This window comes from Ascaphus truei, chromosome 2, assembly GCF_040206685.1.
Source record: "Ascaphus truei isolate aAscTru1 chromosome 2, aAscTru1.hap1, whole genome shotgun sequence".
Taxonomy (NCBI): Eukaryota; Metazoa; Chordata; class Amphibia; order Anura; family Ascaphidae; genus Ascaphus; species Ascaphus truei.
The window spans coordinates 402669683-402695814 of NC_134484.1; the positions used below are offsets into that span (position 1 = coordinate 402669683).

Genomic DNA, 26132 nt, shown 5'->3' on the forward strand with positions numbered 1-26132 from the left:
TTATACAGAGTCACCTGGCCTCTCAACTTGGCCTCAACCGATGCTCTGGTTATGCTCAGGGTAGCCTTCAGTTCCTCATGTTGTTCTGTAAGGACATACTTGGTTCTTAGACATGCCTGCAGCAATTGTACTTCTTTAGCAGTCTGCAAATTTTCTTCTTGCAGAGTTCGCTGCTTCTCCTCAGCAGGAATATTCGGGGTCATAAAGACCTGTTTTTCGGTGCATACCAAGTTTAGGCACCTCCACCATTCTTGAGATGTTTCGTGGGTATGACTCGGTTCGGGTTCCCCATAAGAGATATCTTCATCCTTATCTCTATCCTCTTAGGACCGGAAGGGCCACGCTTCCGTGGGGGTAAGGTTCATTACAGGAACGTCACATCTTCTCCTCCATTTTGGGGATATCAGGTGTATTTTTTTTCCTGACCTCGGGAGGCGCTATTGCAGCTGTTTTTACTGTATTTGCTAGAACCCCAGCTGGTAGTTCTACAGGTGGGCAAACTTTGCTTGCAGAGTTGGTATTACTCACAGGCGTCTCTATAGACTTTTTCTTTTTCTTCTTTACTTTGATAGGTTCTGAAACATCAGCAGTTCTGTGCACACATTCTTTCTCACCAGTGATACTGGATGTGCCCTTGCCAAGTAAAACTTCTGTATCTTCCTTGTGACCACAGCTCATTGCTTGCTGCTGCAGTTCCTTGGCACATTGAAAAAAATATTCCTCTGGCTGCAACCCTTTTTCTGGGGCCACATACACTGGCGACACACTTTATTCGAGCTCGGCTAGTCCCACGAATTCGGGTATACCCGGGTGTATTGAGGTTTGTGACTGTTTTCTGCCCGAGTGCATTGAGGTATTTTCCAGGCAGGGATTGAAGCATTTTATTCCTGCTGGCTGCAATACTGCCCAGTATATATATATACTGCATTACAATTCATGAATTTATGCCATCTGGTAGACACGCGAAGCATTGCAGCCTATTAAATCCTAATCATTATCATTTAATAGATCAGCCGCCCGTCAGCCAGGCATGAACCCAGGCTGGGAAGGCAAACGCAACGGGGCTTGTCAGAGGTGAGGAGCGGCGCATTCCAGGTATCTGCCAGGTACATACTGGGTATTTGCTCGAATAAAGTGTGTCGGTGCAGTACAGTAGAGATCATCCTCATCCAAATAAGGCCTGAAGTGACACTGCTCCATGTGGCTGGGCACTCTACACCAGGAACACATTTTCTTCTCCATTCTTGCAGAGTCTGTATTTGACTTCAGCTGGGCGGCCATTTTAAAATCCCATGGGGTTTTTCTTCTTCTTCTTTTCTTTCACAAGTGGTGTGGTAGACTCTGGTCACAGTATCAGTCCCTTGTGTGGGTCACAGTCTGTCACAGTTCTCCCAGTCAAACTGTGGCATAGTAATCGCCGCCATCACTGTAGGAGGATGGATACCAATAAAAGTCACAAGATCACAATAACTTGTTTTTTACTTTGGTGCCTCCAGCACCTAAGACACGCTCCCCTTGCTGCGTGAACACTGGCAATAGGAGAGACCCTATAGCGCCGTATATTAGACATTTAAAGCAGGGATAGGTTACTCCTCCTTCCCTTGAGAAAGCGCGTACCCGCCTCGCGAAATGTACATCGGGTGTGACATCACCACGTTGACGTCTTGGAGGTAGTAGGCGGATCAAACACTCTATGAACGGGTTGTATGGCGATTGATTCTTACTGATATTTACTGGTCCTCTTTGCTTGCTGCTGCATACACTCCTACTGTGACTTTCTTTCCTGATATATGTACCCTGCATTGGGGCTTCTAAGTACAACCATGTGACAGTTAGGAGTATTATTACTATCTCTAAATTACGAGCAGCACACTGAGTGGAACCTGAATTACTTCACACTCTCACTCTGTGATACAGTATATACCTCTTGCTCTATTAACACTGTTTATTGAGCAGGATATGAATTCACTTCCAATTACCAGCCTATCACCCCAAAGTATCAGGCAGTACCTTAAGCAGGTTGACCTCCATGTGAGTCTCTGGCAGGTTCCTGGGTCCTCTGGGTCCATGAAATATAGGTCTCCGGGTGTCTGGATATCTTGATCTCAGCACACCTTTGTGCTCAAGACAGTGTCTGTGTGCAGGCTTCTCTGCTTTCCTGTGTCAGATCAATCTCTCTCCTGTTTCCAACAGGAGGCTTTTCTTAGAGCTCTAATATGGCCAGGTGGAGTCTAGCTAATTGCCTGTCTGCAATTAACCAGCTCCCTGCTGGATTTAGAGGCAGTTTCTCTCAAACAGTGATACGTCCATGTTACAATATCCTTTTATGGTATTTGTATTAACTGGTATGTGTAATGCTGCCGTATACAGGTATGTCTCCTGAAGCATTGTCATATATATTAATATATTGTAATAGCAGATCAGACGAGTGCTCAACTTGCTTAAGTACAACTCTCCCTGTGGCCGCTTGTACAAAGTTCAAACCTCATTAATTCTCGAACCTGAAGACAACTGAATTATTTCTACAACATTTGTGTCTTCATTAGCTGTGGGTGAGAAAAGGATGGGGCCATCACGTTATTGCACCTGCTGGCACATGCCAGCGGCTGCAATAACAACGGCTACATCTGTAAATCTAAGCAGGCAACATTTAAACAGTGTGCAGTTTATAAGCCAAACGTCAAAAGGATATTGTATGAGCCGACTGGAATCTTCTTTTTGTGCAAATTGGATGATCGCTGCGCTGCAGAACAGTTTTTATGGATTCCACAAAGGGCTAGCAGATAGCTGTAGGTGAACTCTATAATTATATTTAGTCTCTGATTCAAAACTACTGGACTGGAGTACTGGAAAATGTATCGCAGCACAAAAAAAAGAAGCATTTTTCCAATGCTTGACAAATAAGATGGGATTTTAGATTTAAAATTCAAAGGAGAGGTGAGCCAGCTTGAGAGCATAGTGATAAGTATTCTCTGCTGACTAGCAATTTGCTGCCATTCATTTTATCAAATAGTGATAGTACTGCATTCAGAATAATTTGACATAAAGGCATAAAAAATATGAGTTATAGTATTGCTATGGCCTTCCATTTCCTCTCCCAATCCATTCTGCAAGCTCTCATTTATTTAAAATGTAATAGGTAAAGAGCATGTTAATTTGTACACGTTTACAATAAATGCTGTGATTATTTGTACTGTTTCTATCCTCCAATACCTGGGAAGTCTCTCCTTCTGCATCTCAATATGCCCTCCCTATTGCTTTTTCTGTTTACGGTTTCCTCACTCTTTTGTAAACGTTTCTGTTTTGTCCAACTTCCCCACTCCCCTTCCTATCCACATTTCTTAACCTCTCCTCCCCTCCCCCTATGCATGTGCCCATACACTGCACCATTATTTATACACCTCTCTCCCAGCAACTTCTTTACCCCTCAATAAAAACCACCCCCACAAATTCTCTATTCACAACCTCTATCTACTCCTTCCTGCTGCTGGGGACCTCTCCTAATCCTGAACCCAGACAAACACACCTGCTCTCACCCACACCTCCCTGTCATCTCTTCCCCTGCTAATGGTGTTAACCTATCTGATTTAATACTGACTAACCTTAAAACACACCCCACAAATCAAGCATCCCAATAGCCCACTCATGGCTATTGTCCCACACCCACAGTCACTCCTACCACCCATTGTGGCCAAGCACTGCCATCTACACCACTTATTCCCTCACCCGCTGTCTCTGTAAGTCTCCCATTTGACCTCTTAGGGCTGTTATATAGTGGCCGCGTGCGGCACTTATAATTGGCTGTGGTTAGTCAGCCTTTCTATAATGGTGCCGCACGCGCGCACACAGCAGTGAGCGTGGAGCCAGCCGACAGGGGGGAAGACAGGGAAAAGAAAGATTTTGCGCTGTTACCACCGCTGAAATGTTTGTATGTGTGTGTGTATGTGTGTGTGTATGTGTGTGTGAAAGTTGAATAAATAAAAATTATTGTTATTATTTCAACAAGAAACCTCCACCGTATTGCATATACTATAGCAAATAAAAAGATCCCTTGTGTATGCTGGGGATAATAGTGAAAGGCAGGAAAGTTGCAGACCTGCCTAAGACATGTGAATGTGCTCACAAGTGATCTTTTTATTTGATACTGTGTATATATATATATATATATATTTTAAACAAAATGGGGTAGCCGGCACTCCCAATACCATAAACAGTTTGCGGTACATGTCCTATACCAATAGTAAGAGAAAAGTAATCCACTCAAGCAGGAGCAGACACAAGACAGCACTCAAAGGTAAGTAAGAAAACTTGTATTCAAAAATAAACATAGCACAAACATGACCAACGTTTCGGTCCTCATGGGACCTTCCTCAGGGATATATATATATCAAAATGTATTTAAACACATTACACAAATAATAAAAAGGTCCGCAGTGTCCACAAAGCTGATATTATAATGACTGAACAATGAAAAAAATGTGATCAAAAAGGCTACACCAGTACTACAAAATAAACATACAAAACCTGATCTAACTAGCATAATAGCAAGTATCACATGTACAGAAACAGGGAGATGGAAAAAAGTTTAAAAGGGTAGCCATATGAACATCAATGATGAATCCCAAATCAAGAAACAGACATCCTAACCTAGAAGTGTGAAAGCAAATGATATGCTTCCTAACACTTGGACTGGCCGGTCAGCAGTACTAATGATGTATGCCCTAAGAATAAAGTGCATGTAACAATAAATGAAATGGCATGACACAGTGGCAGTGCGCATAGGATTTGCAAACACAGTAGGGCAACAGGACTAAAGACAGATGTCAACAGAGTCAGTGCTACAGCAAAAATACTTAGCACAAGTCCAAGGGGGTTTGGAGTGACCGGACGTCTGTGACTGCAGGGATGATAGTTGATTCAAATGATTTCAGCCGCCACATTGCGCACGCTCAATGGGTAGTGATGGCGCCAAACTTGGAACTGCAGCAAGGAAGGAGTAGAACAGCTGGGGCTGTCTTGTCTGTCCAGGTTCTGGCGGTGTCCCCAGCTGTTCTATCATTTGCTTCCACACATCTAGGTTAGGATGTCTGTTTCTTGATTTGGGATTTATAACGCGGTGGTCGCGGGTGGCCCCCGAGGACCGCGCTATAACGGGGTTAAGCTATATATATATATATATATATATATATATATATATATATATATATATATATATATATATATATATATATATATATATACATACATACATACACACATACACACACACATATATGCATACATAAAACACTTGTATTTTACTCATATTCACATGGTTTCAGGTTAGCCAAGTGTCTTAGCTAGAGATAGCCATCTCAATATTGCCTTTTAGTGGTATTTTATATATATTTTGTACAGTGTATATTTATGTAATACATGTATTTTTTTATGTTCATGCAGCAGTCATATTTTCAGCTTTGTGTTGATCCGCCACAGTAAATATCAGTGCAGTGCTCTTGTAGCTGCCCTATTTTGGTGGAGTGGTTCCCATTTTTCATATGCCTTTGTTGGGTGTCTGATTGGCACCCCACATTTTTTTCAATATACACTTTAGTCTATTTAGCGTTTAACTGTTATTTATGTTTGATCTGCTTAGTAGAAATGAATGATATGATTCTTGTATGTTTTGTGTATATAAAAATGTAACTAACAGTGATTGAATCTTTCTACGGGAACCAATTACAATGGCAAGTTGTTTTTTGTGTGTATGTTTATTGGACCTGCTACGTGAGGGCTACCCATATAACTGAGAAATGGGAAGACGAGGATCCCAAAACGCAGCTCTGTTTAAGTACTTTTTGTGTAGTCCAATATAGTTCATCCATTTTATTTTTTGCAAGAGTTGTATTTTCTTTTCCTCATCACAACAGTCACGGGCTTTACAGTGACATCACTCAGTTTTTCAAAGTTTTGCAGCATTTTTCCTCGATATTCAAACTAGTGCTGCTTGATAATAGCAGGATGTACTGCAAATTTTGTGATTTTTGGTGCTGAGCTTTTTAGAGTTGGGACACAGCTATATATATCCCCCCATAATCTATAAAAACATTTAAACTCTGAATTTTGCATTAGCAAAAACACCTGCACCAAAAGCATAATGCATAAATTAGAGTGTAACAAGACAACTGTACATTTTGTTTAGTCATATTCATGATTTATTTCATATTTTATTGTAATCAATACATATATGGATTGCATATAGTGGAATAACTAGTGCTTAAATGAGTTATTGATCAGCACATATTTCAAAAGGTAAACTTCCTGCAGTGTATGATTAACAATAAACAAAAAAGCGTAAGACACAAATGGTTAGATTTACAATTCCTAGGATTTTAACATGTTCAATCACTTGCACAGTAGTGTTTGGTGAGTAAAACGTGATGCGTTGCATGGTGAACTCAGCTGAAAAGTCCACTTTTAAACAGGTGTACCCGAATACAGTCTATTAGGTAATGACATGCCTACGTTAAATGTTGCCATGTGCAAATTAGCTATTTATATATTTTTTTACTTTTGAGAAGTGGTCAGACACTTAAATGATGTGCTTAAAAGGAGCAATCCAAGCAATATCCTACATGTGTGCTTTTTTAAAATAAATTAGTTATGTAGTATTAGATAATACTTACTACTTTTTTGTATTTTCAACTCAATGCCATTTTAATGAGGTAATATACTGTGCAGCTTTGATTTCTATAGCAGCCATTAGCACACCTCCCCAGCAGTGCAAGGTATTTGTAACACTTTCCTGATAAATATTTGCCAATATTCCCAGCAGCTTGAGCTGCAAACTGTAACAATAGATAATGTTACCTTAGTTTATTTATAAAATATTTTACCAGGAAGTAATACATTGAGAGTTACCTCGTTTTCAAGTATGTCCTGGGCACAGAGTAAAACAAAATAATACATGGTTACAAATACAGTTACATAAATGAACAAGGTATACATTATATACAAGACATTGCATGCACAGTTAAAGAAAATATATATTATGAGCGTATGAAACAGTTACAGACCAGTTAGTAATACAGATGCAGCGGTCATTATCCGATCATTTACCTGGGTGAATCATGCACTATGCCACGTGGTGGTGCGAGATGCTCCTCTGCAGACTAAATGGCCCATCGGACTAAATGGCCCACAGCAGGAGTCCAGCAGGAGTCCAGCAGGAGCTGTGTTAATCCTACCGGATTCTACTGGTCTGTAAGAAACGCGCAGTAAGAGAGAGGCTGAATCAGTTATTTAAAATCCAACATTACAGTAATGTAGCAGGGGGTCTCCGGAGCTGAACCGCATTAATTTCAGGTCCGGGGACCTCCTACTTCCTAAGATACAAGCCCCGTTATGGGGTGCCGGTATCCCCGCCATGTAAAAAATCCTGTGGGTCACGTGACCGTGGGATTTTCACATTGAAAAGGTGGTCCCCGCGAGTGTCTGGGGTTTCTCGGGTGGTTCCCGCGAGTGTCCGGGGGCCTCCAGGTGGTCCCCAAGTGTGTCCGGGGGCCCCACGAGGGTCTTCGGCTGGTCCCCGCGGGTGCTTCCTGAGGGTGTCTGGGGGTTCTCGTGGGTGTCCTGGGGCTTACAGGTGGTCTCCGGGGGTGTCCGGGGGCCCCACGGGGGTACTTGGGTGGTCCCTACGGGTGTCCGGGGGTCCCTGATTGCCTGCGGTATCAATCCTGTGCAATACATTCAAGTAAATACACCCCTCCCCCAATACATACAGTACAGTAATGGGCAAAATTACTATTATCAGATATGGATAATAGTGCATTTGGCCATTTAAAATAAAACATAAATCAGCAGCATAAAGTAAATTAAACTGGCACTTACCACTGCCAGGATGAAGGCTCTCCTCATCCTCATGAACGTCCTTGTTCTCCGTGGGCATCAACAGCACAATAAAAAAATGCAATCTAATGGCCAGCACTCCACACGAGCAGCTGAAGGAGCAGAGCCACTGAGGGTTTGACCACTTCATTTATTTTTCTCATTAACCTTTCACTGACTGTGTGGACTCTTGGTGCTCATTTGCAAGCTGCTTTCTTGCAAGCTGTGTTCAGCTTTAACTGTACCATTAGTGGATTCTTGCTGCCCTGCTATTAGCTGTTTAGCTGTATTTAGCTTACACTATATGTTTACTATCTATTTTCAGGGGTGTCTGATTTGACCAGGTATAGGGGAAGGGAGGCTTAGGGAAGTACCTCTCGGTCCTTTTGGACCAGGGGGAATGGGCCAGATGAAGAGGTAGTCCCTCGAAACGTCGCCCCCCTAGCATACTTTCCGTTCTCCGTTTTTTGTGTATATTCCTTGTGTTTCATGTTTTTTCTCCTTTTCCTTCCCCCCCCCCCACCCCTCACTTTTTGACATGCCCATTTGTGATACTGGTTTCTGCAAACACATTTTATTTATTTCTGGTTCATTTTATTATTAAATGTTTATTCTGCATTACAACTGTTTTCATCATTTAGCTATTAGACAGTGAGTGCTGGTACTTACGTAGGTTTGTTAATCTAATGGCCCCTAACCCCTTCATTAACTTAGCGGTAAGCTACCGTTACAGTAATTAAGGGTGTTAACTCACCCTCCACCGCTGACCACCCACCCTACCTGGGGACAACAACCCCGATACCCATTGATTGGCACAGTGTTAAAGCACTACAGTACCTTACCGCTAAGGTAATGATTTTTTATTTGGTGGGGATGGGGAGATGTTTGATACTAGTGTACAGAGTAGGGGGTCTCCTTCAATGTGAAAATTCCACGGTCACGTGACCCACAGGATTTTTACATGGCAGGGATACCGAACCCCCATAACACAGCCTGTAGGGGGTCCCCGGACCTGAAATCAATGCGGTTCAGCTCCAGAGACCCCCTGCTACAATACTGTATTGTTAGATTTTAAATAAAACCCCCGCGATCGCCTGTTAGAGGAGCGCAATTAAAGTGACTGATTCAGCCTCTCTCTTACTGCATGTCTTACACACCGGTAGACCCCGGTAGGATTAACACAGCACGGACCTCTGCTGTGTTAATCCAATTTGCCATTCGTCTGCCGCATCAAATTTTGAAAGAATCTCGGGGAAATCTCGAAAACCAATTCTTTCAGTGATCGGATAATGGCCGCTGCATCTGTATAAGATTACATTGTAGCTGCCAAGTTACACTGACGAAAGGATTGATTTGAAACTGAAAGGCAGCTATTTAGTGAACCCTGGTAAACAGGATTTGGCTGATCGATCACAAGAGAACCAAATCGATCAGAAGCTTAGGTAATTCGTTTTCAATAAAGGTAATCAAATGCTGCCTACTGTATATTAAAACAAACAAAAAATACAGCTCAACCCCGTTATAGCGCGGATTCGCTTATAACGCGGTGTGAGTGTGGCTCCCGTTTTTTAAAAGCTATTATTTTTTAAAGCTTTATTGCTAACGGACGGACGGACGGACACACAATACTCCCCTGAACACATCCCATCCCCCCCTGCACATCACATCCCCCTGCCTGCACATCACCTCCCCAGCCTGCACATCACCCCTTCTGCATATCACATCCCCCCTTCCTGCACATCCCACCCCCCCTTCCTGCACATCACCACACACACCTCCCTCCGTGTACCTCCACTCAGGGGGTGGGGGGTGGGAAATAGAGAAGGGAGCTGGTTCCTGGCTGGGGACTCACAGCTGGCATCCCGGCCCAGACTCCTTGAGATCCTCCCCCCGCTTCCCCCCCCTCTCGCAGACTCGCAGCTTCTCTGCACAGGACATAGATCAGCTGCTGCTACAGATGCCGGGTAAGTGCTGTGTGTGGCTGCCACTGCGATGCCGGCTTCAGGGACAGCTGGAAGAGTTATCCCAGCTCTCCCCCTCCGGTGGACAGGGAATCCCTGATCGTGGTGGCCATTTTTTTTATCGCGATCCCGGTTGTATCGGGTGGACCCCGCAGACAGCGTTATAACGGGGGTTCTGCTGTATATATTTATTAACTTTGCATTCAGGGCCACCAACAGAAATTATGGGGCCCAGGACAAATGAAAGGATCAGGCCCCCCCCCCTCCAACCCATAATGCACCTACCACGAGAAAAAAATTTCAGCGTGCAACTTTTAATTAACCACCCAATACATATAAAAATACACCCCCACCCCCCCAATACATATAAAAATACACCCCCACCCCCCCAATACATATAAAAATAGACCCCCACAATACATATAAAAAAAAAATACCCCAACCCCCCCAATATATATATATAATATACTCCCCCAATATAAAAATCAGACTTACCTTGTGGGTGGTCTCGGGTCAGGCCCCAGTGGCTGCGGGGGAACGGTGGCTGCGGGAGGAGAGTGGCCGATGGCTGGTGGTGGTGCTACAGGGGGTGGTGGTCGGTGGCGCTGTGGGGGGCCCCGATGGCAGGACACAGCAGTTGCCGCCGGCCGGCCCCGCCACGCTGCAGGCAACACGCTGGCTGCTCACGCGCTCGCCGGGCCTCCCTCTCGCGCCGGAAGCTTAGCCCAGCTGACTTCCAGCGCTGCCGTCAGAGAGACCCGGCAGCGGGTGCAGCCAGACTGCGTTTAATTTTTTTAAAATTATTATCTGGCACGGCCGCGCAGGGGGCCCGGGCCCCCTGACTCACGGGGCAATGGATGCCAACCCCGGCAGACCCCCTCTGTTGGCGGGCCTGTTTGCATTACCTCTTTAATACAAATAAAATAAACACTTATTTACTGTATTATAGATTTCCATACAGTATGTAGTGCATATTTTCTGCTCCCAAAGTGAGTGGTAAGGAGGGACCATGCATAATATACTGTACCTCCAGTAATTAAGAAGTCCAAATAACATGTTTGTCAGTCTTTTTTACTCATCTCATATCTGGCCTCAAAGCTACAGTATATACAATGTTTCATTGATGATGCATACAAATTACAGAGATGCAAAATGAGCTATAAAGGGCAATGGTCTGAAAATGTTACCTAGCAAAGTACAGTGCTATTTTGTGCTCTACCTATAATGAGCTTTATATAGCATAAACAAAGGCAATGATAAACTAGGTATTCAAAGATACAATACTATCAAAAGGTTTAGCCACATATTAATTTAAGTACTGTAATTACACAGGAAGATAATTTAATTACACAAAATTGCACCAACATAAATGCAAACATGCCCACATTTACTTTGGAATATAATTCACTTACAAATTTAAAGGTCCTCCTGTACAATAATACATACAATGCCGCTTTCAACTATCAAGTGGCTTTTCCCAAACATAATTTCTCATGAAACCACACGCAATCTAAAACACTTAACACCCACAGCACACCCAAACTATTTACTGAAATAAGGCAGCATGTTCCAGTGCCTGTCTTGTACTTTCCATTTTGTTCCCCTCACCACACAATCGCATAGCTATTTGTAGCAGGGTTTGCATTTCAGTTGATGTGATTCCTCATGTTATTAGTTTAAAGGCATTATAACTCTGACGAGAAAAGATAAAAATCCTTACACATACTGTAACTATTAGAGCAAGAAGGGGACTTGGGACTGGTCCTGATTAAGAAGATCTTGTGTCTGTAGCGTGGGTTTTCAGTGGGAGAAATCATAATTCCTCTTCGACAGAAATGGAGTAAAATCTCAGGAACCGATTCAGGCAATTAGAACCATACTCCCCGAAAAAAAAAGACAGCGCAGATTACCGCTTTAAATATCTACTATGCCATGCAGTTAGGTTAGAAAAACAAATGTATTATATTTTCAATAGGAACCATTTTATAAGCATATTTTATTTGCTCCACTATATATTCTACAAGTGTCCTTCCTTTTTAAGAAAGTAGTTGTATATAATTGAAATAGAACATGGGGGGAAAAAAATCAACCTAAACATTACCATGTTGCAGGGTACATGCAACTACACACGTGGGTTTCTTGACAAGGCTTATTTATTTAGCCTTAAAGATATACAGCACACAAAACAAAAATAGCTTTCCATCAGCAAAAACGAAAATGGCTTTCTCTTCAGCAAACCAAACAAAACAGTTTCTCTTTAGCAGACAGTTTATATATAAGGCAGCTACCCTTTTTCTATGCAGGGGACAGACAGTTCACAATACAACTACTTTGCTATTCAGACCTTGTTTTCAGGAATCTCTTTACTTCTTACTCCTCTCTCATCAACAGCCAGCTCCATGTGTCTACAGCCTGGGTTTTAACACACCTTGATTAGGCAGCTGGGTTCCAACTAATTGTCCTGAGGTTCCCAGCCTATGCTGAATCTCAAATGAGAAGGGTTGGAGGGCCATATACCACCTAGTCAATCTAGCATTGGAATCCTTCATGCTATTTAACCACTTCAGTGGAGCATGATCCGTCACCAAAGTAAAATGGACTCCTGCCATTTACTCCTCAAAGCCTCGATTGCCCACTTTACTGCGAGGCACTCTTTCTCAATCACTGAGTAGTTTTTTTTCCCTTGGGAACAATTTCCTACTCAGGAAAAGGATAGGATGTTCAACTCCCTCAAACTGTTGTGACAACACTGCCCCAGCCCAATCTCTGATGCATCTGTTTGCACTATAAAAGGGCTGTTGAAGTCTGGGCTTCTAAGGATGGGACCCTCTGATAGACACCTTTTTATGTCCTCAAAGGCTCTCTGACAATCCCTTGACCACACCACTTGTGTAGGGGCACACTTTTTTGTGAGGTCCGTTAAAGGGGCTGCCACTTCCGAATAGTTGGGGATGAACCGCCGGTAGTACCCTGCTAAACCCAGTAGAGAGCGTACCTGCGTTTTTGTTTGGGGGATCGGAACTTCTTTCAAGGCAGCTCCCTTGTCGGTTAGTGGCCTTACTTTTCCACCTCCCACTGCATACCCTAAATATTTGGTTTCCGCTTTACCCAAGGCACATTTCTTAGGGTTGGCTGTGAGCCCTGCCTCTCTTAGAGATTTGAGGACCGCTTTCAACCTATTTAGATGGGCCCGCCAGTGTTTACTATAAATGATAATGTCATCTAGGTAGGCTGCGGCATACGTCCTATGGGGCCTCAGTACCTTATCCATGAGTCTCTGAAATGTGGCTGGGGCTCCATGCAGTCCAAATGGCATTGTCACAAACTGGTATAAACCCATGGGAGTGGCAAAGGCTGTTTTGCATTTGGACTTTTCCTCTAAGGGTATTTGCTAGTATCCTTTTGTCAAGTCCAACGTGGATACAGTATATATTCCGCGTTACCAAGGGCGTCAATTAATTCGTCCACCCTTGGCATCGGATATGCGTCAAACTTGGATACCGCATTGACCTTTCGGAGGTCCACACAAAATCTTACCTTCCCATCGGGTTTAGGGACCATAATTAGTGGACTACACCACTCACTGCATGATTCCTCAATCACTCCTAAGTGTAACATTTCTTGTACCTCCTTCTCTACCAGAGCCCTACGACTTTCAGGCAACCTATAAGGACGGGAACGTACTTTTACCCCAGGTGCTGTCTCGATTGCATGGGAAATTAAGTTAGTTTGTCCTGGTAAGTCAGAAAAAACATCCTGGAATTGTGTAATTATTGCTAACAAGTCCCCTTTTTGTTCAGAGGACAACTGTTTACCCATTGGGATTTTATCGTCACTCATGATGTTCTCCCGTGGAGGCTGAGGACCCAAGTCCGTTTCCTCCTCCACCGGGTGGATGAATAGAGACCGCTGCATCTTCCAGGGTTTCAGCAAGTTCACATGGTAAATTTGTTTACCCTTCCTGGACCCTGGTTGAGCGATCTCGTAATCCACATCACCCGTACGGCGGAGTACTTCAAATGGGCCCTGCCATTTGGCCAGGAGTTCACTCTCGCAACTGGGTAACAATAACATCACCTGGTCTCCTGGGTGAAACACTCTCATGCGAGCATTCTGATTGTAATGTCTCTCCTGACTGTCCTGGGCTGATCTAAGATTCTCCCTGGCAAAATGGCTGACCACATCTAGGCGCTTCCTAAGGTCTAGTACATATTGCAGGGTATTCTTAGAAGGGGACTCCTTTAGGAGGTCTAGGATACCCCGGGGTTGGCGGCCATAGAGCAATTCAAATGGAGAGAATCCCGTGGAGGCCTGGGGAACTTCCCGCACTGCAAACAGCAGAAAAGGGAGAAGTTCATCCCAGGCTCTCTTCTCTGAATCTACAAATTTCCTCAGCATCCCTTTTAGAGTTCGGTTAAATCTTTCCACCAATCCGTCAGTCTGTGGATGGTAGACCGATGTCCGAACAGACTTGACCTCTAGTAACTTTAAGACATCCTGCATCAGTTTAGCCATGAAATTTGTACCTTGGTCTGTCAACATAACCTGGGGAAGTCCAACCCGTGAGAACAGTTCCAACAACTTGTTGGCTACTTGCTTCGCCGTTGCTGTTATTCAGGATACCTTGTTGCATAGTCCACTATTACAAGGATAAACCTGTGTCCTTTCGCAGAAGGTTCTAGAGGTCCTACCAAGTCTACCCCAATCCTCTCAAAGGGAACTGACACTAAGGGTAGAGGAACCAAAGGGGCTGGTTTTTGTCCTTTTGAACTAGTTAGCTGGCACTCCGGACATGCTGCACATAGCTTAGCAATATCACTATGCATCCCTGGCCAATAGAATCGGGATGAAATACGGTCCAATGTTTTATCCCTGCCCAGGTGACCACCCCAAGGGACAGTATGGGCTAGAGTGAATACAGATTTAACAAACGCCTTGGGAACCAATATCTGTCTGGTGACCTCCCCTGTTTGTGTCTGCCTATTCACCCTATATAGGATATCCTTTGATAGCTCAAAATGGGGGAATACTATCACCCCCTGTGCATCTAAAATCTGTTCATCAATTTTCACCACCTTGTCATACTGTCTAGCAAGGACTGGGTTTTCCCTTTGCTTCTGGCAAAAGTCAGGGAGGTACAGGTCTGGTAAATCTCCAGGGCCCATATCCCCCTCCCTTTGGCCATCCCCAGCCATCACTTGTGACCTCTGACTACTAGAATGGTCACCTTGAGACCCAGATTTCTGCAACCAGTCCTGTTTGTCCAAGCGTCTTTGCTTCCGAGTCTTTTGAACCCGGTGTCTACTGGGAAAAAGGTCTGCCGAGAAGGGGAACAGTTTGCCAGGGTTCTCCTGAGCCCTAGAAGGAGGCTCCTCGTGAAAGACTGGGGCCATTGGGTCTGAAAAGAAAGGCCAGTCCCGACCGAGCACAACGGGGGCAGAGGGCCAAGGAGCGACTCCTACTTCGAGGTAAGCCTCCTGACCTTTTACCTGTAGCCGGATTTTGGCCGTCGGATAGCGTTTTACATCGCCGTGTATACATTCTATGCTCCATGGGGAGTCAAACGAACACACGTTGGGCGGTAAAAGTTCCTGGAGGACCAGAGTTTTCCCAGAGCCCGAATCTACAAGGGCCTGGACGTTTTTTCCCCAATCAGGGCTGGAAGTAGCCAGGGCTTGTAATTTTCCTCAGTAAAAGCCGAGGCGACGGTTCTGCTGAATGAACAATCCATCAGTGGACAGTCCACATACCGGTGGTCTTGTTCTCCGCAGGCGGAACATGGAGAGGATTCCCTCGCAGGAAGGTGCTATGGATAGTGCACCGCTGGACCGGTTACTGGAGACCAGGCATCTGGTGGGTCCTGTGGGCGACGTCCTCGGAAGTTCCTCTCACTTTGCGACGAGCCGACATCCGGAAGGAGATGAGGGTCTCTGCGGGGACCAGCATTTGGACTCCATCCTTGCTGGAACGACTGCTCCTTCCGTTGGACTTGGCGGTTCCGTGACGGGCCGTAGGTTCCCCATTGATCCGACCTCCCTCTTTGGGCGTCCGCCAGTGCCGGTGGAGTCGGGTCCAGGACACTCGCCTGCTGCTCAGCCCCAAGGAAGTTCTCCACGAGTCGGACCGCCAAAGCTAGGGTTTCAGCAGCGTGGCGTTTTACCCACGAGCGTGCGGAAGGGGGTATTATTTGTAGAAATTTTTCCAAAACCACCTGCTCAAGAATTGCCTCCTTAGTGCACTCCTCGGGTTGTATCCAGCGCGTACATAAGTCCAATAATTGCTGAGCGAGGACCCGGGGTCTCATCTTAGCGGTGTACTTCATGTTCCGGAACTGCTGCCGGTAGGTCTCTGGGGTCAGACCTAAGCGATCCAGTATGGCGGCTTTCACTTGTCGGTAGTCTATTGCCTGATCTGCTGGGAGACCCTGATATGAGGCCTGGGCTTCTCCTATGAGGAGCGGGGCCAAAGCAGTTGCCCAGCGATCTGTAGCCCAGCCCTGAGCTTCGGCAACTCTTTCAAAAGTCAGTAAAAAAGCCTCTGGATCCTCGTTCTGAGCCATTTTCCTCAGGAGTATCGGGGGTCTGCTTGCTAGTTCTGCACTGGCAGACCCTTGGAATTGGGTCAGCAGCTTGGCAATCCGCTCATCCTGTGCTGCTTGTAGTCTTTCATCTCTCTCCGCTTGCAGCCGGGCCTGCTCCTGCATTAACTGTCCCTGCTGTCTGATTTGCTCACACAGAAACTCTTTCAACATTTCTTCCATTCTTGTGTGTGTGTGTGTGGCCCTTTAACTGCAGGAGCCTTTTGAAAAAAACCTTCCCAATTCTTGACACCATATGTTGCAGGGTACATGCAACTACACATGTGTGTTTCTTGACAAGGCTTATTTATTTAGCCTTAAAAGATATACAGCACACAAAACAAAAATAGCTTTCCATCAGCAAAAACGAAAATGGCTTTCTCTTCAGCAAACCAAACAAAACAGTTTCTCTTTAGCAGACAGTTTATATATAAGGCAGCTACCCTTTTTCTATGCAGGGGACAGACAGTTCACAATACAACTACTTTGCTACTCAGACCTTGTTTTCAGGAATCTCTTTACTTCTTACTCCTCTCTCATCAACAGCAGCTTCCATGTGTCTACAGCCTGGGTTTTAACACACCTTGATTAGGCAGCTGGGTTCCAACTAATTGTCCTGAGGTTCCCAGCTGAAGTTAACCTAGTCAGTGCTGCACTGCAGACTAGACATAGGTTTTCCAGGCATATAGCTAGTGGCTTTTATTTACCCTGTCACATACCACCATTTTACTAAATATGTTTCTCTATCCCCCTCTGGTATTAACTCAGATTCCCAATTCATTCACACGTCCATTGTGTCAGTATCTCTCTTGATTGTGCTAAATATGTAAGCTCTGTGGAAAATATTTAAAATAAGCTTTACTACTGCAATAGTATTTTATGGACACAGGATATGGTGCTAGGGCTGTGCAAACACAAACAGCAGTTGTGTGAGTTAATGTTCCTGCTCCCAGGAGAACCCACCGAATCATGACAGTGCCATTCCCAAGCAGCAGGAAATCTCGCCGTGGGGAGGGGGGGGGGGTTCCATTCAGAAGAACCGCCGCTGCTTTTACTGTCCCCCGGAGAAAGTGTTTCACTGTTCTTCCTGCGGCTCCAGAGACAGTAAAATCTGGCTACATCCGTAACACATTTTCATATGGTTCTGCAGATCTCAAAATGTAGAAAACCACTGATCTGATGTATGCAGCTTCAACTCATCTCAATAAAGGAGATGGGGAACATTTGAGATACATATCTTGATTGTCCCAGTGATAACCCCGCTTTGGAGCTTATACTTTAGACTATTTAATTTGATTTAAAAAAAGCAAATTTACATATACATTTGAGTATTTGAGAATACTGTCTCTGTACCTTCTTCAATGTTACGTACAGTAGTTGCATAGTAGATGAGGTTGAAAAAATATGTGTCTGTTAAGTTTAACCTATGTTAAATTTAGAAGACTGATACAAATACAGGATAAGTATTTACAGAATTTTGATCGAGGAAGGTAAATAAAAATCCCCAGAGAAGCATCATCAAATGATATCGCATTAAGGGGATAAAAAAATCAGGTTATTGATAATGGCAAATGTGATAATATCAATATTGAATAGAGAGATACAATTCAACTTTGGACTTTGAGTCTGGCCCTAAAAGGTTCAAACCAATAGTTCAGAATACTTAAACTTGCCTTATTTGTTTAAAATGGCATGAATCGCTTACATTTAACCATAAAAACATGTCACTGCCATCAGGCAGTTTGGATTGCCCCTGTAAAACAAGTCTTCTTTTCATTTCCAGTGCTCAAAAGGTGCAATAGGTGTTCGAAAGTGTTCAATGTTTAAAAGGTGCATTACTAGTTACTCTAGTTTGACAAAACATACAATATTTGTTGCTAATGTCACCTGTCATTTTTACCTTGATTTATATTATGCAGCGCTACAAAGATCTACAGGATGTTGTGCAGTAATGATTCAATTTTTGCTGATAGAATAACATGACAACCATTTCTCCATGAAAGAAATCATGGATTTGAATGAATGCCAATAACCTGACAAAGATAAAACCAGGCAGCTAAATATTTGAGTGGGAAATTTGGTCACGGCCGCTGTGCCGCGACCAACTAACCGCTGGTAGGGCGACTCTCTGCAGCACCCACTCTGCCGAGACCAACTCCCCGTCGGCAGAGCGACTCTCTGCAGCAGCCGCTCTGTGCTAGAACCTAAGCCGCCGGCCTTTTCTACGAGAAGGTAAGTTTTAGGGTAGGTGTTAAGTTGTAGGGGTTTTTGCGGTTAGGGTAGGTTAACTTTAGGGGTTTTAGTGGTTAGGTTACAGGGCTAACTTTAGGGGTTTTAGTGGTTCGGGTACGGAGTTAACTTTAGGAGTTTTACCGGTTATGGCAAGTGCTTAGGGTAAAGGGTATTTAGGGAAGGGGATAGCGTTAGTATTAGATGTTATGCGTCTGGTGGCTGAGTGTCCCAACAGTGAGACGATCAGTGACTAAACACCGTCATTTGGTTCTGGCTAAACAGCTGAGACCAAATGTACGAGACCGTCTCTGCATATCTGTGCCTCTATAAACAATGCTTATGCAGGGACTGCAGCTTAAATTGCTTTTATGTTTATAATGTAAAACACTGTGTATGTTGTCGGCCCTACATTGAAAAATTATAAGAATATTATTGGCGCTTTCATATTCAGAAGTTGGTCCAGAACGAATGGTGCTTACCAGAAGATGATGGTGTCTCTTCACTGTCATATTTTTCATGCCACTCCATGGTTCGAAAATAACTAAGCATAACTTCCCACAGTGCTTTGCAGAGGTCAGTAAGACATGGAATGTAGCTGTCCGATGTTATATGCTAAAGGAAAAAATAATTGCATGTTTATTGACAATAGCAGCTCGTTACAATACATTTTTAGTGTGTTAACGGATATAACAGGAACTTTTCATATGCAGATTCATCAAGTTTTAAACTAAAACTTTCAAGAAAGTACATAGAGTGTATGATGAAAATATTATGTAGTCAGTATTAGTCTTGCACAAAATATTGAGATAGGGGACATTTACAGTCAGCATCCTACAAACTTCAGAGCAATTACAACTCACCAGATCCTGGCAATGCCACCATCTACGCCAATTTCAACTACCCAAGACATGGACATTAATTTTTTAAAGATGTACAGCTGCAGCAGTCGTTATTCAAACAAATCACGCGATGCGTACATCGGAATACCGATGTCATGACGCGGGATGTCTTCCAACCTTACCGCCTTAAGACGCGAGTGCAGAAAATGGCATTTTAGAGTTCTGGTTTTTAAACACCTGAAATTGGCACAGTAGCGATAAGCGCGGGTGCCTGGGGCGATTGGCCGCGTTCATGCTGCGTGGAGTACAGCAGAGCACACGAAATCGGCGCCCTGATTTGTTTGAATAACGGCCGCTGCAGGTGTAGGTAGAAATAAAAAAAGATTGCAAACCAAGTCCCTAAGTGTTACTTTGTTGATATGATTTCATACAGGTACAAAGTATGATAGTTGAGATATATGTGGGGTCAATTATTTAACAAGTGAAACTATCTGTCTCACACAGCACACTGAATGTGTTCCTAAATGTAGTTTTAAACTGATGGGGCAATGCCAGTTGTGAATCCTTCTAGGTTTCTTTGGCTCATGTTGCAGGAAATAGAAGGATCAGGATAGATTAATTTGGTCCAAGTATTAAAGCTTTTAAAGAATTACTATTAGAATATTTTTGTACTGTATCTGCTTAACTTTTAACACTGTGAAATTGACAAGGAATGTTCAATGCCCTAATGCCAAACTTTGTAGTCAAATGTTCTCATTAAAAATGATTGCATCATTATCTTCAACACTGACAATAGCATTAGGAAGCCCGATTAAGTCAATTAATTCTGGTACATTCGGATAAAATATCTGAACTTCTCCTAACCCAAGCTGACCATGCATGAGGAGAATCCAAGTTGGATGATGCAGATACTGCCCCATCCATTGTCACTGCTACTTATAAAAAAGTAACCTGTTAACTTTATTTAAATTGAATAACAATTATATTTTTATTTGCACATAACAGTTAAAATGTCCCAATAAATGTAAATATATGTCTTCAAAAACTTGCAATGGAGAAATTCAGAGTTTTATGGCAGGTTCCTATAAAAATTGTATTTCCAAACAGTACTAATACAAGCATTAAACATTTCCGTAAAATGTTTTAAATCTTCCAGCAAATATTGCAAATACATTTGAATTTTTTGGTTTTCAAATAGACCAAGTTCAACCTATGTTATTTTTAAATGACAGATACATAGATCTGGATTATAGTGGGTACGCGAGACAGAGCGAAAGAACTGTGGACTCAGATCGTTGCCGACGGGGAGCCGTTACGTCGCGAGGCTGGTTCGCCGTCATTGGCTGAACCACTCACGTGACACGGCCGTCGCACAAAAAGAGAAAATAAATTGTCTTTTCAAATGTATGGACCTGGCCTTATCCTATACAGTGGCGAGAAAAAAAAGTTTGTGAACCCTAATTATAATTACGAAAATGCCATAGTTTAATCCTGATAACCTTCTTGAACCAAAACATGTATTTTTTAAATAGCCAATGGGGTTTATATTAACCAATTCAATGTCTTTTGAAACAAAGTGATATATTAATTAGACAAATAATTATTTAATATATAAATGTTTTACCAGGAAGTAATATTTTGAGAGGGACCTCTCGTTTTCAAGTATGTCCTGGGCATAGAGTTATGATAACAATACATTAATACATTAAATGAACAGAGGTTATACAGTCAATTCACAGACATTTCAAGGACCCCTGACTAGGCAACTCTGCGAAAAGTGTAGAGTCCTGATTGCGAGCGATCTAAGCAAGAGATTCCCGACTGTCAATGTCATCATGTGCCGACATTGACCACGTGAGTGGAGGAACGCAGAAGTGCCGGCGGAATAATCAACGCAAGCAGCTGACAGCACACCAGCTCCGGTGCAGAAGCTTGCACACCCGCGGGACTCCTACCTCCATCGGCATACTTATCCCTTGATGTGTACCGTACCAATGCCCTCATAAAGGGCTACTATGTGAGTAGCATTCTGTTATTGTGCTTGATTCTCAATACACCAGAGACATTTTACACTATTGTGTGCATTTGTTTTTGTTCCATATGGTTCATAACCTACGTGAGACAAGAGGGGGATTTAACCCGTGGCTCTCTAGTCCCTAGTGAGACCCAATATAGAAGTCTTTCCCTGGGGCAACAAACCTGACATTTATCTGTGCCATATGCAAGTGTATACTTATATGAAGTGCACTATACCAACTGTGAGCAACAAACAGCAGTGCACCATTGTGTGTTTTTCTTTTCTTTTACTCCACTGTACAGTATGTATTCCCCGGTTAACTGAGCGCCATGAAATATCGCCCCAAATTTCATGGACATTTAGAGTTGGAAAATTGGGTACAGGGGATAGAAGGGCTGGCGAGTTTCAGATTGAAATAGAGCAGCTTTAACATTACCAAATATCAGCAAATGGTAGCAAACGGCTCACAACCTTTGGCTGTGCAAAAGGCTGTCAGCCTTTGGGGCAATGCAGATGTAGACTGAAGGGGTTCAGACTGAATGCAACTGTTGTTTCAAAGTCCTTTGTCTTCATGGGTCATAAACAATCCAGTGGGCAGGGTTGATAAAACACATAGTAGTAAGCAAACGCAGATATTAACCCTTAGCAAGCCGGTTCTGTGCAGAGGGGGGCAACTCTTGGGGAACTATTTAAGGTATCTGCCTTTGAGGCAATGCAGATGTACACTGAAGGGGTTCAGATTGAATGCAGCTGTGGTTTCAAAGTAATTGTCAGGGTATGTCCAAACGTAAGTGAAACCCTATTTTTATCAGCCAAATTTAAGGGATTAGTTAGAATCAGGTGTTCGTAAATTCGGGAGAGCTAGACCTCCTTCTAGTTTAGATTTTTAAAGGATATCTTTGCTGAAAATAGTCCGCCTATTTTGCCATACAAATTTGAGAATTTTCTTTTGTATATTGTTTAGATCTTTCTGGCAAACTTTAGCTGGGAGCGTTTGAAAAATGTAGAGGAGTCTTGGTAAAATATTAATTTTAATCGTAGATATCTTCCCAAACCAGGATATTGTATATGGACTCCACATGGCTAGATCTTTTATTTGGTCGAAGAAGGGTTTGAAATTTGTACTTTATAGTGCAGAGTAGTCTTTAGTTATTTGGACACCTAAATATTTTATATGGTTCGGATTCCATTTAAAATCGAAATAAATGTTGGAGTAATTTTACCATTTCCTTAGGAAGGTTTAAACAAAGGGCCAAAGATTTATTATGGTTAATCTTGTGCACTGAGAGAGAGCCAAATTCCGAAGGAACTTGAAAAAGATTAGGGAGTGAGATAAGAGGTTTTGAAAGCGTCAATAATATATCATCAGCGAAGAGAGCTACCTTGAACTCTTCTTTATCAACAGAAACACCGGAGATATTGGGATTCAATCTTAAAGTATTATAGCGCGGCTCAATTGGGGCAACTGATTAGTTGGCATACAAACCCAACGGACAAAAGATGGGTTGAACTAGAAAATCTGATTTGCCCCCCAACTGAAATTAAGAACCTCCTCTGGCTCAACAGAAAATCTAGACCAAGAACCAGGTGATATCTTTTGCCTGTAACCTTTGTGATTCTCTTAAATCCAGGTTCCAACTAACCGGCCACCCTTCCCTTATGCAACCTCTGTTCACGGACCCCTCCATGCCCTTTTACACGAGTAACCAACAATCCAACCCTTGGATCCAAAAAGGTCTTTCAAGAGATAACAATATTCTTATTAATGGGAAGGTCCCTTCATTTAGGTTATTACAAACAAATTATTATATTCCCTCCTGAGTTTTTCAGATTTCTCCAGGTCAGGCACTATATTCAATCTATCTATAAACCATATAAAGCCCACGATCTAACTCTATATGAAAAGTGGTGTCTGCACCAGTCTTTCACAAAAGGTATTATCTCCACGATTTACCTAAATTTAACTCTCACTAAAAGTAAACAGATTCCCGACAAATATATGATCTCTTGGGAGAAAGATTTAAATACAGATTTAAATCTCGATATATGGGAGACCGCCTCCAAAAACGCATCATGTTTTGTGATCAAGGAGAACATTTACAAACTAATATTTAGGTGGTACATTAATCCTACTTGGTTACCCTCTTTCCTTCCAGGTGTCTCCTCATTGTGATGGCGAGGCTGTGGTGAAATGGGCAATATATTGCATATATTTTGGTCATGCCCTAAAATCAAGACAACATGGAGAGAAGTATTTGCCCTTATAGAAAGGATCATGGGGCTCACTGTTCCACACGACCCTCTTTATATACTACTAGGAAAACTAGCGACCAACCAAAACAAAAAGGAAGGCTAAGTTATCTTCCAAAAGTTGAATGCTACTAGATGCACAATCGCCAAGAACTGGAAACAAGCTACCTCCATCTTTAAACCAAATAAATAATAAAATATGGCATATAGTTTATATGGAAAAACTTTCAGCATATCTGAATGGCTCCACCATTCAATTTGTGGAGATTTGGTTCCCTTGGTTTCGCAATGCAGGTATATTCCCATATCTAGATTAAAATATTCTGAATATTGTGATATATGCTGTATTAAAATTGCTGTTCACTATACTGTACTATACATGTACAAATGCTGCCCCCTTTCCTCTTCCCTTAAACCTCCCCCAAATGTGATATTACCAATTATCTGTATCAATGTACTCCCTTACCCCCCTTTTTTCTTTTATGTACCCTTTTCCCATAACTTTGAAAACTGCTGAATAAAAAATGTAAGTAATAATAAAAAAAAAAAAAAATCAGGTAATGGATTAATTAGGTAGATTTTCAGGGGTGAGTTGGAGATGCCACACCCCATATAAAGATCAGACACTTTGTGAGTTTGGAAGCAGCAAAGGATTGGTGGGACAGCAAGCCCATAAACATGAAATTCTCACCGGGTTAGTTGAAAAAATAAAAAAGATTTATTACTACATACTTAAGTAATAGGTACTATTATAGGTTAAATGTAGGCTTATTTCATAAATAATAGACACTTTTGTATAGTTAAATAGATTTTTTTATTAAAATAAAATGGTAAATACATGAAACCACCTCTATATACACTTACACTGCAGCTATCTATATCCACACACTGCCGCCTCCTCTGTGTACACACACACACACACACACACACACACACACACACACACACACACACACACACACACACACACACACAGAAGCTCACACTCAGACTGCTGCTACACACACACACACACACACAAAACAGCACACAACACAGTACCTCTACACACACACACACACACACACACACACACACACACACACACACACACACACACACACACACACACACACACACACACACACACACACTGGAGCTCTAGACACACAACACAGCACCTCCTCTACACAGCACCTCTACACACACAGCAGCAGCTCTACACACACAAACTCTGCTGCTACACACACGCTACACCCATAAACACTGCTACTGACACACACACACACACACTGGAGCTCTATACACACACGCACACACACACACACACACACACTGGAGCTCTATACACACACACACACACACACATCAGCTCTACACTCACACAAACTGCTGCTACACATACAACAGCACAACACACACAAACACACACTGCAGCCACAATAAAAAATGCAGCCACTTACTAAACTTTGCACTCTCTCCCCCAGCTCTACACACAACACAGCACCTCTATACCCCCCCCCCCCCCCACACACACAACACTGCACCACTATATACAACACACTTACTTCTTTGCAGTCCCTCCCCCCCCCTCTCCAACTGAATCTGCTCAGAAATTCTAAGTCAGCTCGGGAGGGGGAGGAGTCAAACCGTGGCTGATACTTTTTGACCAATCCCCTGCCATGTTTCAGAGCTTTTACTTAATTCAAAACAATCCCCTGCCCTGTCTCAGCTGTTCTGAAAGCTGATTGGCTGGAAATAAACAGATTGAAAACTGCATTTTGCAAGCTGCTGAAATTCAGGGCATTACTGTGGATAATGCCCGGAATTTTAACCAATCAATCAGAGAGCAGGGTTTTCAATAATGCCCTGAATTTTACTGCTTTAGCGTATAGTAAAAAAACAAGTAACAAAAATACAAACAAGACAAAAATTCTTTTCACACACGTTTCATGCTCATTAGGCACTTTCTCCAGGAGAACTCCGGGGACGAACTTCCAGATCGTGTTCTCCCTTAGAGGTAGTATATTTCCTTTTTTGGTTCACCCTTACTTCCTCACTACTGACTGCCTTTTCTCTCTCTGTGATCCTAGCAAATGGGCAAATTCACTATTTACAACACATTGTTTCCATCCAGTTAACCTGCTTCATCTCTTTACTATAAGATCGGACATTTTTTTCGCCATATTAACATTGGTCCTTGACTTAAACCGGCTCATTTGAGTATTTTCTGCGTTTTGTCTTCACCATACAGATATGTGGAAACGCGTCATGCCATGATCAAATTAAATCTCAGAAAAGCAGTTATTGATGCTCATCTGTCTAGAAAGGGTTACAAAACCATTTCTAGGGAATTGGGGCACCAACAATCCACTGTCCGACAGATACTCTACAAATGGAGAAAGTTCAAG

The 26132-nt window shown here is 42.9% G+C and overlaps 1 protein-coding gene across 1 annotated transcript in view; it reads right to left on the bottom strand.

Annotated features, from left to right (window-relative positions):
• The window catches only part of VPS50 (VPS50 subunit of EARP/GARPII complex), a 269783-nt gene that overhangs the window by 104251 nt on the left and 139400 nt on the right, over nucleotides 1-26132 (bottom strand). Inside the window, exon 13 of the mRNA XM_075587338.1 lies at nucleotides 19116-19248. Within this exon, the coding sequence (XP_075443453.1) occupies nucleotides 19116-19248 (133 nt within the window). The remainder of the gene's footprint in view (nucleotides 1-19115; nucleotides 19249-26132) is intronic.